The sequence below is a fragment of the Plectrocnemia conspersa genome, unplaced genomic scaffold, assembly GCF_051122295.1.
Source record: "Plectrocnemia conspersa isolate PC_06_02 unplaced genomic scaffold, ASM5112229v1 ptg000011l, whole genome shotgun sequence".
NCBI lineage: Eukaryota > Metazoa > Arthropoda > Insecta > Trichoptera > Polycentropodidae > Plectrocnemia > Plectrocnemia conspersa.
The window spans coordinates 3,765,528-3,784,173 of record NW_028277175.1 but is presented as its reverse complement, the minus strand read 5'-3'; the positions used below and the strand labels follow the sequence as shown (position 1 = coordinate 3,784,173).

The following is an 18,646-nucleotide window of genomic DNA, read 5'->3' as shown; positions in this document are numbered from 1 at the left end:
TTATTGTTAAGCTGTGGTGAGCAACTATTTTAATATTTGACTATGAATAGACGTTTTTTAATCGTTAACGTAGCTGAAATAAAAATTTGCGCGTATGATTTTAGCTTTATGAAGGACTAAATAAAATACATAATTTTATGAGACAATAGTTTTATTTATGCATGTGAGTATAAATATTTTTTAATTAAAAATAGTTATGAAAAACTTTAATTATATGATTATATATGAATTAATTATACGAATTTTTAATAATATGAATATTTAATTTAAAATACTTTATTAATATGCAAAAACTCGTGATTTTTTATGTTCCAATCTATATTGGAAATCGCAAGTCGTAAGTCATCCTTCAGCCACGGCACACGTGTTGATTGTCCGGCAGTCGTTAAGAGACTGAGCGAGTACGCGATATGCGTCGTATCGCTTGGCACTCTATCTGGTGGCTATTTGCACTGTACCCTAACGCCACAGAAAATATTATATATTTATTTAAATTTTATATTTTTTGTCAAAAAAATAATCTTTAAAAATAAAAAATTCAAAAAAGTTTTTTTTGAGTTGCCATTTGTGGGCGACCGTTCGATAATTACAAAGTATATATACAACAATAACAACGTATTTTTTTTGGGAATGCGAAGAGTTTGTATGTTGTGCCAATTAATGATAATGACTTTTTAAAGTCTGCATGGTTATAGTAACAAATTATTGGGTGTTGCCAAATATAGTTAAACAATTGTAGCTTTCTAAAGGTTCATTGTAAAAACCCATACATCATTAAAATAGCAATATTTCTTTTAATGTTTTTATTTATTCTCATAGCAATACTATAAATAATATTTTTTGATAATTTATTTAGTGGTTTTCTACTGACATCTTCTGGCGGTATTAAAAAGTAATTTATTTAAAAATATTGTTTTAGTTCAAATATATACTATATTTATAATTTTATTTTAACAGATGTCGCCACAAAAAATATGAAAATAAAACAAACTATTTTAACTGAAATACATTTTTTATTTGGAAATATAACTCCACAATAATTAATACAATGTATAATAAGTAAGTATTAATTTATTATTCAATGTTTTTTATACCATGCTAATATGAATATTGGCTACAATCAAATATATATGTATACCCAGAGGGTTTCAAAATAATATATACAAACTCTAATACTGGTTATCTAAGAACATTTGAAAAGTTCTAGATTAAATGAAATATATAGTGTCTAGATATATGTTCTATGCACTAGTTATATAAATATCATTTGTATTTAGCTTTCAAGATGCCATTAGATAACCATAATTTAAGATGTATATTTTTTGTAAATCCCTCTAGTAATATATAGGGCTACCATATTTTAGTGAATCAAAATCGGTACACAAATTTAATATATAATTTTGGCAGCCCTTTATAATGTATGTTATAATGAGCATCCTGATATCTAATGACTCTTGTTACATTTTTGATGATCGACTAGAACTATATATGTAATCTAGTATAACACTTATTTACACAGTTTTCTATGTTTTTATACATAGCACATTTTTAATGCAAAAATAAGTTATCACAAATCAATCAGACGACAGTTAAACTTAACCACAAATAAATTAAAATTGTGCATCACAACAAACATTATTTTAATATAATAATACAAATGTTCAATAACATATAATATTTTACTTAAATGATAAAAATGTGATATATTAATGTGTATATAATAATAAGAAGCTTCTCGAATTTTATAACAAAATATATATACATATACACACATACATATATATGTATCCGATTAGCAAAAATTTGTTTTTTTTTTGTTTATAAAACTCTTCTAATATAAATGTATTCTATGATATATATATATTTCATAATATTCTAGTAACAAATATAACTCCTATGATGAAGGTACTTTGTCATTTACTTTTTTTATTTATTAAAAACGCTCTCCATGTGATTTTAATTAAAATGAATCATCATCTTCGACAATTTTTAATTTAAACCTTAAAAATCGTCGATTCACAAACACAATAAAATAAACATGCCTTTAATAATATACATATATAACTTTATATACCATTTGTTTGTAATAAGCTCTTGTTATGTTCTAAACAGATGCGTTAAACCATTGTTTATCTATTGAATTCGTATTACACACATATTTTTAATATAATAATAATAATCGTAACTAACTTTTCAACTACGATTTTATTTGTCCATCTACGGTTAATATTTGGCCACAGTAATAATAATATAAAACATACGTGAACTCATTGGGTAATTGAATGTGTTACTTTTGCTTTTATGACAATTTAACAAATAGTTTAAGTAGATGAAAACAACACGTATAACATTGGTTCATCATCTTAATTGACCACAAAGATCATAAGTGATGTGCGATTAGTTTAAAAGTTGTATTTTTTAACCAACATTATTTACATATTACTTATAGTTTGGTGCGTATAAAATGTCGGTTTTGTAGCAACACTGTATCGTTTAATGTTAAATAATAATTTATTTTGTATATATATTGTTAATATAATATATGTTATTATTAAGAAACACAAAAAGAAAATTATCTTTCAAAATATTTTTTTTATATATATATATAGTTGAGGATTCCGACATTTCATGTGCACCGATCTAAATTTTCTTTTATTATTCAGAGTTGTCTGAAGGAATTTTGCGCCTTAGGCGTTTTTATAATCCTTTTGATACGACTCTGAATTACATATACATATTATGAGCATTCTTTTTCATAATTCTAATCACATTGTCGCACCCAAAATTGTGTATTTTTAAACTCGGTTATTTTTTGATTGTCGTCCATTTTAACAATGATTTATTATAAGATCGCGCTCGTCAGCGGTTCAGTCACTCAGTTAAAATGGATTGTCATAATTGTTTATTGTTTTCAACAGCTTTTTACACACCGTAAATATTTGGCATATGATTTTCCAATCTGCAATCATTCTCACGGTTTAAACATCGAGAAATAGCGCATAAATTAATTTTGGTTATAAAAAAAAATGTCAAAATCAAACATCACGCAACTTGTGACACACAAAATTGCAGGCACTACAGTAAATACATATGTTATTACAACGATAAGTTTATGCGCTAATATGCTAACCTCTAGTTCATTAACATCTAATTCATCGATCACCATTTTTAAAATAATTTTGCGTTAAATATTTTTTTCCCCGTCATGTAAAAATACATCTTTTCGCCTTTAAAAAAAATATTTCTTACATTGTTCGAACAATTGCATGGAATCATATATAGCCAATACATATACGTATGATAATATAAAATTAAAATAACAAATAAACAGCATGAGGATGATGATTTAAAAAAAAAGAGGTTTAAAACAGCAATAATAAATCTGCTTCTTACGCATTTCAGACTTTCTCTATACGCATTGAATCCAATTCTTAAAATTTCCAAATAAATATATAGATAAAAAGTTTGGTTTTGATTAAAATTTTAATTTATTTCGGATATGTATATAGTATTGTATAGAAGTATTTTCTAAAAAATGTTTCAGAATAAATATTTGACCTAATCGTAAGAAAAAATCTTAACTTCATAATCCAATATTTCACAAGATGTTCGCTCATTCAATGCGACGCCAATTTATTAAAATTTTACATTAATTTTGTACAAATCTTACGCTTTACATAATACTAATGTGTTTTTATTACGAAAAAGCCACTCATTTTCATTTTTGATAAAAGTCATGATTACATATGAACATGTACATGTATACAAATTAATGAATGTACGAATATAATATATATATATACCAAACCTATAATATATCATAAATATATTTATTTATATATATATATAAATAATTTTCACTTAAGCGCTACAATTAATCAACAGTTATTCACTAAACATTTTTTGTTCTTAGAATACCAAGTGTTTTTTATTTATTTATTTCAATTTTTAAACTCGTGATGAATATGAAATAACATTTTTTTTCATTGTAAATAAAAAACATATCCACAAATATAATATATAATAATTTGTCTGATATATAAGTCTTCAATTCAGTAAATATATGTTTTTTTAATTTAAAAAGCATTGAAAATAAATCTGTTTTTTTTTTTTGATAAAAAATATAAATAGACTTTTACTATATAAAATATACAAGCGTTTAAAATAGAAACAGCGACCGATTTATATAGTTTAAAAACTCAAATTTACCATGAAGATGAATTTATACTGTATTTTTTTAAATATATACCATAAACATACATACACACCGATTAAGAAGATTATATTGATTTTTTTCACCATATATAATCATAAGCATTTCAGATATTGAATTAAAATAATCACGCTAACTAGACAAGCTGCAGAAGATGGGTTTTAAAACCTAAAATCTTTGGCTTACAAGGGTTAATTTAATATATATTGCCTTTCTACACTACCTTATTCAAATATATATATTTTTATATATATCTGAGCATTTTGATGTTGCTACATATATATTTTATAATATATAGATTTAAAATCCATGATGAATCGACAGACACTTAGATGAGAGATTAATCAACAATTAATGATTTAACATCGTAGATGCTGACACAGAAAGCTTATAAAATACTAAAAAAATATAATCCACAGTTAAGTATCTATGTGTATACAATGATAAATAGCGAGAGCTTATACGATAACTATTATTTTTTCAACAGGATCCCTGCTCCTGGCGTTGAGATGTGGTAAATATACAGTTTAATATTAATACAATAATTAAAACTCATTTTTCATTTATAACAGCCAGATTTTGTTTAACACTAACATTAAGCTAAAATCATACATGTTTTTAATGTGTATGTATAGATACTTATATACATATACATACATATACAGAGAGTAGTTAGTTAACAAGCGAAAATCAAATAGATGATACATTGACTTGGAATATATTTTTTTTTATTATTTTTCTGATGCACTAGTATCCTAGTCTTATGTAAAGGTGTGTCTTTACATAATTTACCACAGCTCGTATAATTGAGTTTATCATATGATATTTATATTATAGAGAACGTGACTCCTGAGATCAGTTTTGGGTTGGTAGCGATGCTGCAGCCCGAGCAGAAGGTTGGTTATACGATGAGTTCAAGCGATGATGTCGAGTCATGCAGTCTTACTCCGGTTTTAACCGATGCCATTGCACGATTGTTTGCCTCGGTTTGGTTATCATGTCTTGCCAGTGTTTTGTCTCTGAAGCACCAGAACCGTTCTTTCCTGAAATGCATAAAAAAACGAGTCAAAAATAATGATTGATTTTTTTCAAAATATCTCTAGTAAGAATTTTAGATCCAGTCTTATATGAAAAAATAAATAAAGCTACACGATTAAAATCTGATTAATTTGTAACGAAATATATTTTGGTTAAGAATTACGTGAGAAAAAGATAAATAAATAAATAGTACAGTCTCCATTTAATATAAATGCAAGTGTGTATTATAATTTATAAGTCTTATATATAGTGCTTAAAAATAATATAATTTAAATATATAAATATAGTTTTATGAATGTAAACGTTAGGTGAAACTAATTTTTGGGTTGTGATATTTTTTTAGGGTAGATTTTGAATATTTTTTTTAATTTTAACTAAGCTTGCCATAACTTAAAAACATCTGGAAACACTTTACATGTGGCAAAAAAAAAAATATAATTTCGCACAATAATTGTACATAGACACGATTTCAAAGTTTTAGTATTTAATGACTGAAAAAAATATAGCAACGATTAAAGATAACTTAAAAAATTGGCAATACAAAATTTAATATTCTCACACAACTTTCACAATGGTAACCCTTTAAAGTCTAAAGTCAAAATGATGTAAAAATGAATAAAAACAAGTTAAAATTAAACCACAATTTTTTTAAAACTATTTTACATATTAGTAAGATATGTTTATATTGTTATGCTTGCACTACACTCTTTGGAAGTTAGAAATTTCATATACCGTCCGGACGGCGGGCTTGAATGACGTTCGCACGGCGGCTGCTGTCACGTACAGCTGGCATATTTGCGCGCGATCGAAAAATGTGCCAAATAATCGCAATTTTTAAATATTCATATTAATAAAATTTCGCTACTGATAATTATAAAAGTTTGTGTTAGCACTCACCAATACAATATCAGTGAAAACTTTGTCGGCTTTTGCAAAATGCCATAAGGCATAAAAATTATACTTCAGAATACGAACACCACATCTGTGACTATCCTAGAATTTGTCGCCATCGATTCTAAATAAGAATTCATTATGGTGTGACATTTATATAAGCCGATCTAGGAAAATACATAAGGATATTCGAAACGATTTTTTTTAACAAAATTTACTACCACTAATTATTTTTTAATTATTTAATTTTATATGAAAAAAATATAATAACGATATCTGTTAGAAGAATATATTATCAAAAATATAATTATTCCCTTTTGGTGCCCTAAAATATTCAAAGATGTCAGTAAGAGTCTGTTGAAGTCCCCGATTAACATGTGGTATTATAACTTGACCACGTGACTACGATGCAGCGCTCGACATGCGTGTTAACCATAGGACGCATACGCGCATACTGAAATTGGACCGAGTTACTCGTTCTATTTCAGTTTGCGAAACACCATATCATTATCTCTCTCACTCTCGTCACTTAACACGCGAGAGAGCGAAAGGAGAAGTATCTCACCGCTCGCACTCGAAAGAGCAGCTTCGACTTTGGTTCCTTTGACTCGGAAAATAATGCCGACAATGTTCGGAAGCGCTCGAAGCTGGCCAAGTCGACAGAGTTACCCCCACTTAACCTCCCGTTCTCGGTAACCTCAGACAACTTCCGAGAGATTTTAGACCGAACTCGACCGAAGTAACCCACTATATTCTCCGTCCTTCCAGACTTTCAGAGAGTGTAGTGCATGCATTAAAGTATACTTGTAAAATATAACTCACTTTACTTTTATATTATATTTAAAAAATAAATCTGCAATAATAACTATTATACGTACAATAGCTTAAGTAAGGTGATATTTGTTTTTAATAGACTCAAGTTTTATTATTAGCATTGAAGTTAGGTTTGTTTTATTTTTAAGAGATAGAGAAATAATTTAAAGTCACAAGATCTTAAAAGATTTTTTTACAATAACTGTAGATATTGTGATGTAAGAACAACATACCTGCAAGTAAAATTCTTCCTATCAGCTCATTTCGTCCGATGTTATCAAAGTCCATGACCATTACGTCTAACGAGCATTCTCTGATCTTCTCCCATGGTACGTTAAAGCTAAACGTCTCGTTGAAGATCGGGTTCAGTGTGCACTTGAAGATCGGAGTCTTGCGTTTTTCAATGCGTTTATCTCCAAACTGCAGCCAAACTTTCACATACGGATCTGAAATATAAATATTTACAAATTAGCTATATATTTTCGCATGAATATTTATGTTTACGTTCATCCAAAATTGGGTTCTGATCAATACATAAACAAGGCCACATATCCGCTGGAATATAAATTAAGGGATGAAAAGGAAATAAGGCTTCGGAAATTATTGCTACCTTCGGTTACCCCTTCGCATATACGCTTAGATTCGGCAATGCCGGAATTTATTAGATTATTTTTGTATTTATCGTTAGAATTAGTGCGTCTATATCAGTGGTTCCATAATTATTATGTATTATATTTAAATTTTAATAAATACATGCGTATATCATTCGTTCTGTAGCAATTATTCGGTCTCTTTGACTTTGTCCGATTTGTGCGCAGTAAATTGACGCCAAATTGGTCCAAAATGAGATTTATGATTTCGCAACATATATAATTCGGTTATATTCGCAAACGAACCAGCGACGGGAAATAACAAATATAAGCTTCGCAAACGAGAAGTTTACGACGAAACGTTTGCTGTTCGCTTTAAGCCTCGGGCCGCAAGCTTTATAATGCTATTGTGTGACGCGAGAATTTCGCAAATGACTCTTTTCGGTCACGTGTGTAATAAAGGAGCATTTTACAATTATTATTGCGCCTTTAAAACTGAATGCTAGATTTCCCTTTGCGTCTCTTTTTAGTCATTCCTGCGGAAAAACAGTAATTCAATTTTAATTTGATTTTTAATTTTAAACATGAGCATCATGACTGGATAGGTTTCCCCAATGCGCCATAATGCCGATCATATTAAACAATAATAAATACAGCAGTAAAACATTTTTAAAAATAAATAATAAATGAGCAGCATCCCATATATTTTTTCAGATCCTCATGGATATCGCCAAAAACATCCTTGTGTTTGGCAAGCTCGTTAAGGAGCTATAAAATCAAGAATAAAGGACGTGTTCGCGACTCTCTAGAGACAGTTTGCAGCTAAAAGTCGCCAAGCTTTGACAGATTGTCGTCACCGCTCTTTAAAAATATGCTTCATTTAGTAAGACGTTACGTCAATAATGCATTGAATTGTATCTGAAAGTTCCTAAAATGCACTAAATTACAAATACAAATATGACTCGTACTTATCTTATACAGATATCATGAAACTTTTATTTAAATGCATTCTAATAATAAAGAGTATAGTCCGTCCAAGATGTTAACGCTCATCATCGTTGTGTTGGAAACAAGGGTGCGTGTACGCATGCATGCATACATATACAGTTTTCTGCGAATTTGTTTACACCGATAGGAGAATGTTACCAGTACTAAATCAGGGCTGTTTTAAGGGTAGGGTGACCATACGTTGGAAATTGAATTAAAAATTATAATATGTTATATTTTTATTTTAAATTATTGTCATGTTGTGTAAATATTCTACTAGTTTTTTTTAAATATTATATTAAACAGATATTCAACCTGAAGAGTGATTCCAAAACTGCTATTATATTTTTGAGTTAAATTTGTATATAAATAAATAAAATAAGTAAGAAAGTGATATTTTTCATTATCTTCAACAAATTAAGTTAAAATAGAAAAAATTAATAAAACGTTGAATTTCACGTGTCACCCTATTATATTCTCTCACCAATACTGTAGCAATGAGCGTTCATATCTTGGACGGACTATACTTCGCTTCACCTAAATTCCAGAAAATATTTAAAGACGCTACGATCTACCGTATCATACTTATTTAAATGCTATTATAATTGTATTATGATGATCTAACTAAAAAAACACATACTACTTGTCAAAATTAATAGAAAACAGGAGTGAATTGTCTATAATTATTCAATTTATTTGCGACATTTTTTATTTACAAATCATACCATCATGATTTAACAGGTTTTCCCAATGAGTCACGTTGGAAAAAAGTTAAAAGAAATACAATTCAATTCAAATAAATATGTTATAAAAACGACCTTCAATTTATTAAATAAACCATCCTGGAATTAATAAATGCATCCTATCTTGGAATTCATAAAGGCAAATGTATGCGCTGAGTTTGGAAATCTAAATACTACGTTATAAGGTCAAAAACATCAGCAGGTCGGTATATCTAAATGTCATACCAGCCGAGAAAACTTTTAAAGCACCTATAATAAAAAAAACATGGGCTTAACGCGTATGACAACACACACATGCAATCCGTAAATCACAGATCAGATCACAAAACCATAAATCGGTCATCAATTTCAAGAGAAATTAAATTGAAATTATTAAATTTTACCAAGTGACACAGCCAGTGTCATTTGGTAAAATAAACGCATTGTTAACATATAGACCAGTAAATGTGGGCGAACCCTTAGTCTTCCTCTGAAGGAGTCATGTGTATGAAAGACTGATATACAATACCCAAAAATAACTTCTAGCTTGAAAAATTTAGCATTCTGTTTTTTATGGTTTTACTTCCTGATTTTATCGAGAATTTTTAAGAAATTTTAATAAATAAAAAAAATATATTTAATATATTGTATGTGACTGAATGATTGCTAAAGAAAACTTTATTAAGATGATGATTTATTATAATGAACGCGAATGATATTTTGAGTGTCGAGCTGCAAAGATGTTTGGGCTCCTGTATTTATACTAAAATTATGGAGAATCTGTTGCTAATTTATATTTTTAATAGTTTAAGCAATATAAAGATATTATAACTTGTTATTAATAAATATACAAGATTTACAAATTTTACGATGTAACTTCACTGAAAACCTCCATACATTTTTGCAATCTGACGATTCCCACGTTAAGAAGTTTTTTTATCTGAATTTTAATGTAGTTTTTGGTTTACTAAAGCAAAGATAAGTTGAGAAAGTAGTGAATATTTTTTGCCATTTAAATACTTCCAACCTCTATTAAAAGCTTCCAAGAAAGCATGCATTATTTCAAACATCTGGAACGGAGCCATAGTATGCAGTGGCATTAAAAATTCAGCGGTATTAAAATATTGAAATATTTGTAAGATTTTTTTTTTAGGAAAAACACAAAAAATCAGCAAATTTTTCGAAAAGTGAAAATTCTTTAACATTGTTTTCGAAAATTCATTAAAAAACACTGATTTAGACCAAGAAAATGTAGACCAATTACAGACAGAGCAGATCACAGAAGCCACCGCTTCTCTCTTCACGTTAAAATTCAACCCCATGGAGACATCTACATCATTTGGAAATGGAAATAGGTTCTAACTTAAAATATATTAACTTAAACATACTAACTGTAAATTCAATTGTTGCGCAATATAATCATATAAAAAAGACATTATATTAAATCAAATTAAATACCATTGACACGTTATATAATAATAAAAATATTTCTCGTATACTTTAAAAAAAAATAAAGCTACCGTAACATATTATATTTATCGCCTTGCAACGCTCGTTGTCTACTTTTAATGAAAATTTACGAGAATCGCTCGACTGGGCTTGAATTATTGTACTGCTATTATTATATTTTACTTTATTTTACAACCTAGTATGTCATGCAAATGTGGCCTTAGGATATGGATGCTATTGTAGACGTTAAAATGTACGTGATATTGGAAAAGCGCATAGTGTTTGTTGCAGTCACGTAACGATTACCATAAAGGCAGCTTCGTAGCTTTTTTTACGTACGTGACGTAAATAAAAAGCTTGCATGCAATACGAATTTTCTATCGATGAAATTTAAATTTCACGCTTGACACACACAATCAAAAGCATCATCTGTTTTACTAATTTTTATATAAAAATGAAGTTTTAGAACTAATTCATATCACTTCTGAATCTACTCTAGTAACATGATTTTTTTTAGAAAAAGTTCTAAAGCATGTGAATCGTAATATGAAAATTAATTTAAAGTCGCAGTAAAAATACGTGCTATAAAATATATTTGAGTAGGATTTGCTTCTATTTCTGCAGACAGGACATCATTGCTGACCTTTACTATCCTTGCTATAGATTTTTTTTAAATTATCATTGCTATTTATAGATATCTAATAAATCACCTACCACTTTACAAATATTTTTATTAGCGAAATTGCTATTTTTGAGAAATAAATTCATAAAAATTTTGGAGTCTGGATGTATATCAAAACATCAAAGGCCAAAGCACAACTGACTCTTAGAACTTAAATTTGAATAGCACCAACATCAATTTCAGGTTAACCTAATATTATATATAACATTAAAATCGCTGCTCCTAATAAATAAATAGCTATAAATGAATACAATACGATCGAAATATTTTTGCTCTTTTGGCTACTATCAATGTGCTGATAAAGAAAATGCTACTTCCGATCTAATTTTATTCAAATTTGCTCTAAAATTCCGATATTCAAAATACGCCATAGAAGCGACCTTTACAAGAATTTAATACGTTTCGTTTCAGAGCGCTGAAAGCGCTCATTCGTAGCTTTTTCAGCAACGCCATCCGAGAAGCTTAAAAGCAACAAAGGCCTGTCCAAATACGGTACATACATAGACACGTACACATTTGCACATCCCATTAACCTTTATCATTTTCGGAACGTTTCGAAATCGGCCAGAGCCTAACACCAGATGTTACGAATGGTACAAATCCACTAATATCGCAGCAAAGACAGGGGTACATTTTCAGAAGCAATTTGTAGATAGTAATTAGATACCAAGACTGTAATGGATTATCAGAGGTATAAGACATTGTTAACAACTAAAATATGTAGATTTACATCTTAGGTTCCATCAAATCTGATACTAATACATGCATGTTTTAAATAATGTCTTTAACTGACACTGCTTAATTTAAGTGTTAAATTGAGTTGATTGTCAAATTAAAAATTACATGATTTTTTTCTTTTAGATTGAAATCAGCGAAACAAAAAAATTTGATGTTTACAAAGACGATGTTTACTTTATAATATCTTAACCTTTTAATTACTTGATTTAATTATTTAAAATACGTTTTTCGTTCCTTTAAAAAAATACGAATATAATATATAATAACATGTTATCGTTTAATATTCGATAATTAAATAGCTTAAAACTGTGAATATTTGTAGTCTAATTAAATCGAGATAAAAAATAATAAGTCACTCCGCCGAACTGATAAAACACAGTGGTAATGAACTGATTAAGTATTGCTGGTATAATCTACATAAAGGGTGATATCTTAAATGTGAAAACTAGATGAATTAACATTCTAAATTTGGGGTACAATATTGTGTAGGACATAAATTAATAGACTTATCGCTCACTTTTCAACGCCAAAATTTTTTATTGCTCACCTTCGGAAAACACTATTTCTATATAATTTAATAATAAATTAGAAACGAAGCAATTATTAAATATTTTTAAATATTGCTAAAAATTGCAGCTTGTGCAATTTTAGAATTTCAAGTATTTTGAGAATATTATTTTGTCGGGTTTGAGTTTAATGTAATGTATATAGTTGACACGAAAATAATTATAGGTTTATCTCAGTATTATATTAGACTCTGGATGTTGTCACCATAACACATTACATACACGTGTAACACATTAATCAAATTATTATTATATACACGTGTAATGCATGATTCGTATTATATATAATAATCTTTATCAGTGTCGTGGTTAAAGAAGTTTGTGCTTTAGGGCAAAAATATTATTTGCCCTTCCTATTATAGTAATTTTTTTTTACAATTTTTAAATACGTCTTTAAAGTAAAAATTTCCTAAATTTTTACGGCAGAAATAATCGAATATATGGTTTAAAAATTTCAACAGTAAATATTATGGAAAAATATAGATAAAAAAATAAAAATAAACGAACTGAATTATATCAAATTCAGTTACTTGACATTATTTATTACGTCTGGAAAGTCTTTTAAGCAGATGAAAGAAACGTTGTACATAAATATCCACTCCATCATATAACAGCAAAATAAATAACACAAAAAATAGCAAAACACTAATAAGCAAATACACATAGTTTAATACTAACAATAAACTTATTTAGACAATAATAGAGACAATAAATAGATTTTCGTATTTTGATGGCTGCTTTTCTTAACTACTTCATATACATTCTAGATTCTACTGTATTAAAAGTCTAACCCGGAAAATACGAGCCTTAAATTATAACTGAACTAACCTAACCGGTGAATATCAATAAAATAAATATATTTTATTTCATTTATAGTTCAACTTTTTAAAAACAGCTATGACATAGTTTAAATATGTATAATTAAAAAAATCAGAACGAAGCAAAAATTAAATTAAAAACACAAAAGTTGTGGGTCCGCTACACACACAAACTCACGAGCTGCGGTACCTCACGACAGTGAGGTACCGACAACTAGCTAATATTAAATGTTTTAATTAATCAAAATAATATAATATAATATAAAGAAATCACATCTCAAACATAAAAATATCACAATCACCAATCATATAACAATGTTTTATAAAAAAAATATGTCGAATTTTGAGCAAATTTTCTACGCACTCCTTTCTCATAAGTTTTTTTTTTAGATAATCATAACTAATAAAACATAATGAATAATATATCAGACATCCACAAGCGATCGATCAAAAACGATATTTTGTCAACGTTGATGTTGTCCTAGATTCATTGTTCCAAAAGCAGTAAGATTTGCCGCACGAATTTTCGAAAACTATTACTCGGTATTATTATTCGATACTTCACTGTCGTGAGGTACCAAAGCTTACAAGTGTGCGAATACCGGACCCTCAACTTTTTAAAAAAAAATAATAATGTCATTACCAGTAATACCGGTTTTGAATGTTTTATTTGTCTATACTACCGGTAGGCTGTAGCGCCTAAAAATAACAATAATTACAACGAGGTAAACACAACAAAAACCAGATTAAAATCAATGTCTTTGAATCAGTAACATAAATAAATCTTAAAGTAATAAAATTTTTCAGTTATTTGTCACGATATTTATCTGCAAGATTAGAAAACCAATATCGATCTCCTACAGAGATTTAAAAGCAGTATTCAAAGAGATTCGAATCCAGGTATTTCAGGTATGAGTCATCAACTTATACCATTGATCTTGATAGTGTTATTTTAAAAGTATAGAGAAGATATGATATTTATATTGTCGAATAATGCAATTTGTGCAGGGTATCGTAACAACGCAAATTCAACATATACTTGTTTCGTATCCTTGTTGCGAGTCCCAAACTCTATCTACGCTATAATATGAAATACGTGAATCCTACATGACCCTTCGAGGGTCAGTTAGCCATCGTGCGCTGAACGACCGTGCCGTTTCCTGCTCTGGGGCCGCGTTCAACTATAAAAACGGTTTTATTGGCCGAAAATACGCATTTTGCGTGTTTGCTTTTGATATCGTCGTATTAATGCGGATGTAGGCGCGTATTGTACAACGCAGCCCGTTTAATTAACTTAATGGAAGTTCGCTTAGTTCCTGGCACCAACGCGGCTGGTGTCCCTTTGAACGTTTTTCGCAATAATTCAGTTACTTCACTTTCATAACGTCCGAACGGCAGTGAGTTATAAGCTTCGTTCGAATAGTTAATTAAAACTTGTCTCACCGAACGGGGTGTGTTTTTTCTTTGATTTTCCGTTAGGCACGGTAAAGTTGAAATTAATTTTCAGATTCAAATAAGGCGAATTATTAATTTTTGATGCTGAAATAGAAGGCAATACAAAATCGAGTCTAAATAGATTAGCTATTAAACTCTCATTGGAAATATATACGAGTAAAACAGCTTATAAAAATTATAATACAAATAGGAGATACGGCAAATTAAGAGCCAATCGCATTAGTGTTTAGCTCCATTTACAAGTTTAACCATTTGAAAACGTATCCCAAATAATTTAAGAAATGCTTACTTATTACGTTGTAAAAAATAACGTAATATATTTATAGATTTTCATTTATTAAAAATAAATAGTTAGTTTAATTAAAAAATAAGTATATAAAACGCTAAGAAATTCATGTTCTTAAGCTATGAATTTAAATGGTACTTACCAGATTTTCCATTGATATCCTTCGCCTTGAGATTCCTCGCCTTGAGCAGCGTCAAAGTCAAGATGCTGTTGCTAGGATGGTAACACAAGGAAGTCAGGAGCTCTCCGCACTTGTCCTTGGCTGGAGGTTTGAGCGCCTTCCAGAACGACGGTTTTTCGCTGAGATCGACCTGAAAATTAAATAATACAAACATAATTGGAGCAGATAAAATAAATATACCCCAATAATTCGCTTTCATTATCGTTATCAGCACCAAAGTACGTAGATGGAAACTCGTTACCAAAACGAGACATCAATTAGAGAAGGAGAAGATACTCGAGAATACACGTCTCAATTTAATAATTGTTATGGAAAATATAAATCACTTTATTTGCACGCAAAAGGGTGTAGCCGCGGTGTGGGCGCGACACTCAGCCGTAATTTATGTTTCTCGGAGATTCCCTTTGTTGCTTCTATTTACTTTTCTTGTGTATTTCCTTCGATATATATTTTATATAATATAAAGCTGGAGAATTTTTTTGCCGCCTTAGGCAAACGACATGTTTATCCCTCCCCTTAATAAAATACTTTTTAACTATTTGTTTTTTTTAAGGCTTAAACGTAATATTTATTGCTTTCTATGCTCAGAAAAAATTATAAATATATTTAATTAGATATAAATTACAATATTATAATTAAGTTAGGGCTGCGGTTTAAACGTTAGAATATTTCATAATATTTTTTCTGCGACGGAAGGAGCAAGGGATGCGATCGTGACACTTGCAGTTGAAAGTGACCACAAAGAACACTAACCGTTTGTCACCACCACTTTAAGAAGTACTCAATTGAATAGACGCTACTTATATAATAAAGGAATATTGTACTAAGGTGTCAAATTTTATAATAATATTCCTAGCCAAACCGCAAAAATAAAATATAGCGGGTTTCTCCAATATAATAAAGAAACACCTTCCTGCAATTTTATATTAGTTTCTGCTCATGTTATATTTGATATGTATGTTTTAATTTTATTTTGTTAGAGTAAATACAATAAGCTATATTAGCTAAATAAATCAATAAAATAAATAAATAAAAAATATATTATTTAATTAATTATAGACCTTACAGACTCTAATAATAGCTTGATCTTATTTAAATACAAAAAAAAAGACATAAACATGCAATTTTAATTGGATTGTATTGTTTTAAGAGACATTTTTGTATCATTATCCTAATTGTGATTTATATTTTATACAAAGTTTAAATATAGAATATCAAAAATAAACTTCAAACCACGATGTCTTAAATATTATTTATAAGAACTGTACATTTAATTAAAATCTGCTAGTTTAGTTTATTTAAACATACAGTGGAACCTCGGTTTATGAGCATAATTCGTTCAGTAAATATGCTTGTATATCAAAGCAAATTTCCACAAAGAAATAATAGAAACTTAATTTTAATCGTTCTAAAATTCTAAAATATTAATATTATTTTACATTTATTAGCTGGCCATAAACGCGCGGGCTCATCCGACGGGTGACTGGCGGACAAATTTGATCGTGTGTGGTGAGAAAAGACACAGATTTGTCGGTCCACTGTCCGTGCTTAAAACGAACGGATCGGACACGGACAGGCAGATTTGCGCACCTGCACCCGATAGTTAACAGTATTTTTTGTTTAAATTTGTCATAATGTTTTATGTTTGAAATGTAAATATATTCTAGCTGTTTATAAAAAATATAATGTAAAAAGAAACTTTTAATCGAGAGATCAGACATTTAGCAAACTCTACGGATCCTTACATAGCTAAGAGTAATTACTTTAATTTACATAAAATTTTAAAGCCCAATAAATCAGTATCAGATGGCTAATTAATTACAGATTGCATGATTGATATAGCAGAGTTATTATGTCCTGAAAAAAGTTTTTTTCGGATGATTTTTTTATTAAAATAATTATTAAATTATTTATAATTAGCTTTAAAAAATGTATACAAGTGAAAACTTTCAACAAATTTTATTATTATTATACCTTTTAATTCAAAAGTTATGTTTTCTTTTAGTTTTAAGACAAAATTTTTGCAAAACTATCCGTTGTCATGCAGCAGGTGGCAAAAAAACGACCCGTCGATTAAGTGTTAAGATATATAATGCATTTATTAGAGTGCTCCATTATTTTGGTTTACCTTTTAAGGACAACCACAATTTGTCAACCCTTTGTAATTAATCAATATTGACAGTATATACATATATGTATATTATGAATATAAATATTGAAAGTGATTTTTACACCTTGTAAATTCAATTGATGTATAATAATAAATAATTGAAAAATCACAAGTACGTTATATTTATTTTTGATTTTAAAAAACATGGAGTATTAAAAATTGCCTTTATATAAAAAAAATGTATGGAGAAAAATCGACTGAAAAATAAATTACATAGAATTAATTCAATTACAATGCGATAATCTTCTTAAAAATTAACAAATTTAAAACAATATCGATTTGACACTTTTATGCGTTTTAAAAAAATTAAAAAAACTATAGTTGGTTTGACGTACCAGTGCGAAAGATTTTTTCTGTAATTAATTATAACAAATCAAGATATCGCTTTAAGATATCTGATGAAAACTTACATTTAAATCTTCGCATTTTATCCTGTGACTTAGATTCTGATTTTAAAGAAATTATTAAAAAATAACAGTGTTTTTATTTTTAAGTGTATTTAAAATGTAAATATTTTTTTAATATAATACATTAGTTTCTATAATTGTGTAAATATGTTAAACACATTTTTTCTATCAAACTTTTTTTTAACTGTGATATTAAACCACTATGACAAATTAGAGCCACCTGTCTTGTGATGTTAAAGATAAATGAATATTATTACTATTTATTTTTAAGGGATCATTAAGGTTAAATCCACTTTATTCTCTCAATACGTGTTTTTAGTATTTCTTAAATAAGCATTTAATTAAATTTTAAGTATAATTAAAAGAAATGCTTGTGGTGATAATTATAAATAAATAATTACTTAGTGTACAATACAGAAAATTGTTTTAAATTAAGAACTTATTTTCAACATAAAAATATGATGTTTTTCTTTCGTAATTTTAAAAATAATTTAAAAAATTCTGCCTGCGACTTTCATCAAAATTTTTACAATTGTTTATATAAAGTAATTATACTCGATTTTCAATTAATTAGACTATTCCTTTGGCCTTTAAAAACTGCCCATCCCTAAGTTATAGTAATGGAAAGTTTATCTTATTA

The 18,646-nt window shown here is 28.4% G+C and overlaps 1 protein-coding gene across 9 annotated transcripts in view; it reads right to left on the bottom strand.

Moving 5' to 3' along the window:
- Positions 1 to 993: 993 nt before the first annotated feature.
- Syt7 (Synaptotagmin 7) overlaps positions 994 to 18,646 on the bottom strand; it is a 589,787-nt gene continuing 572,134 nt past the window's right edge. For all 9 annotated transcript variants that reach the window (XM_088198058.1, XM_088198052.1, XM_088198055.1 and 6 more), the window contains 3 exons: positions 15,391 to 15,559; positions 7,189 to 7,401; positions 994 to 5,256 (listed from right to left, as the gene is read on the bottom strand). In XM_088198058.1, the coding sequence (XP_088054184.1) occupies positions 5,156 to 5,256; positions 7,189 to 7,401; positions 15,391 to 15,559 (483 nt within the window). In that variant the 3' untranslated portion in view covers positions 994 to 5,155. The remainder of the gene's footprint in view (positions 5,257 to 7,188; positions 7,402 to 15,390; positions 15,560 to 18,646) is intronic.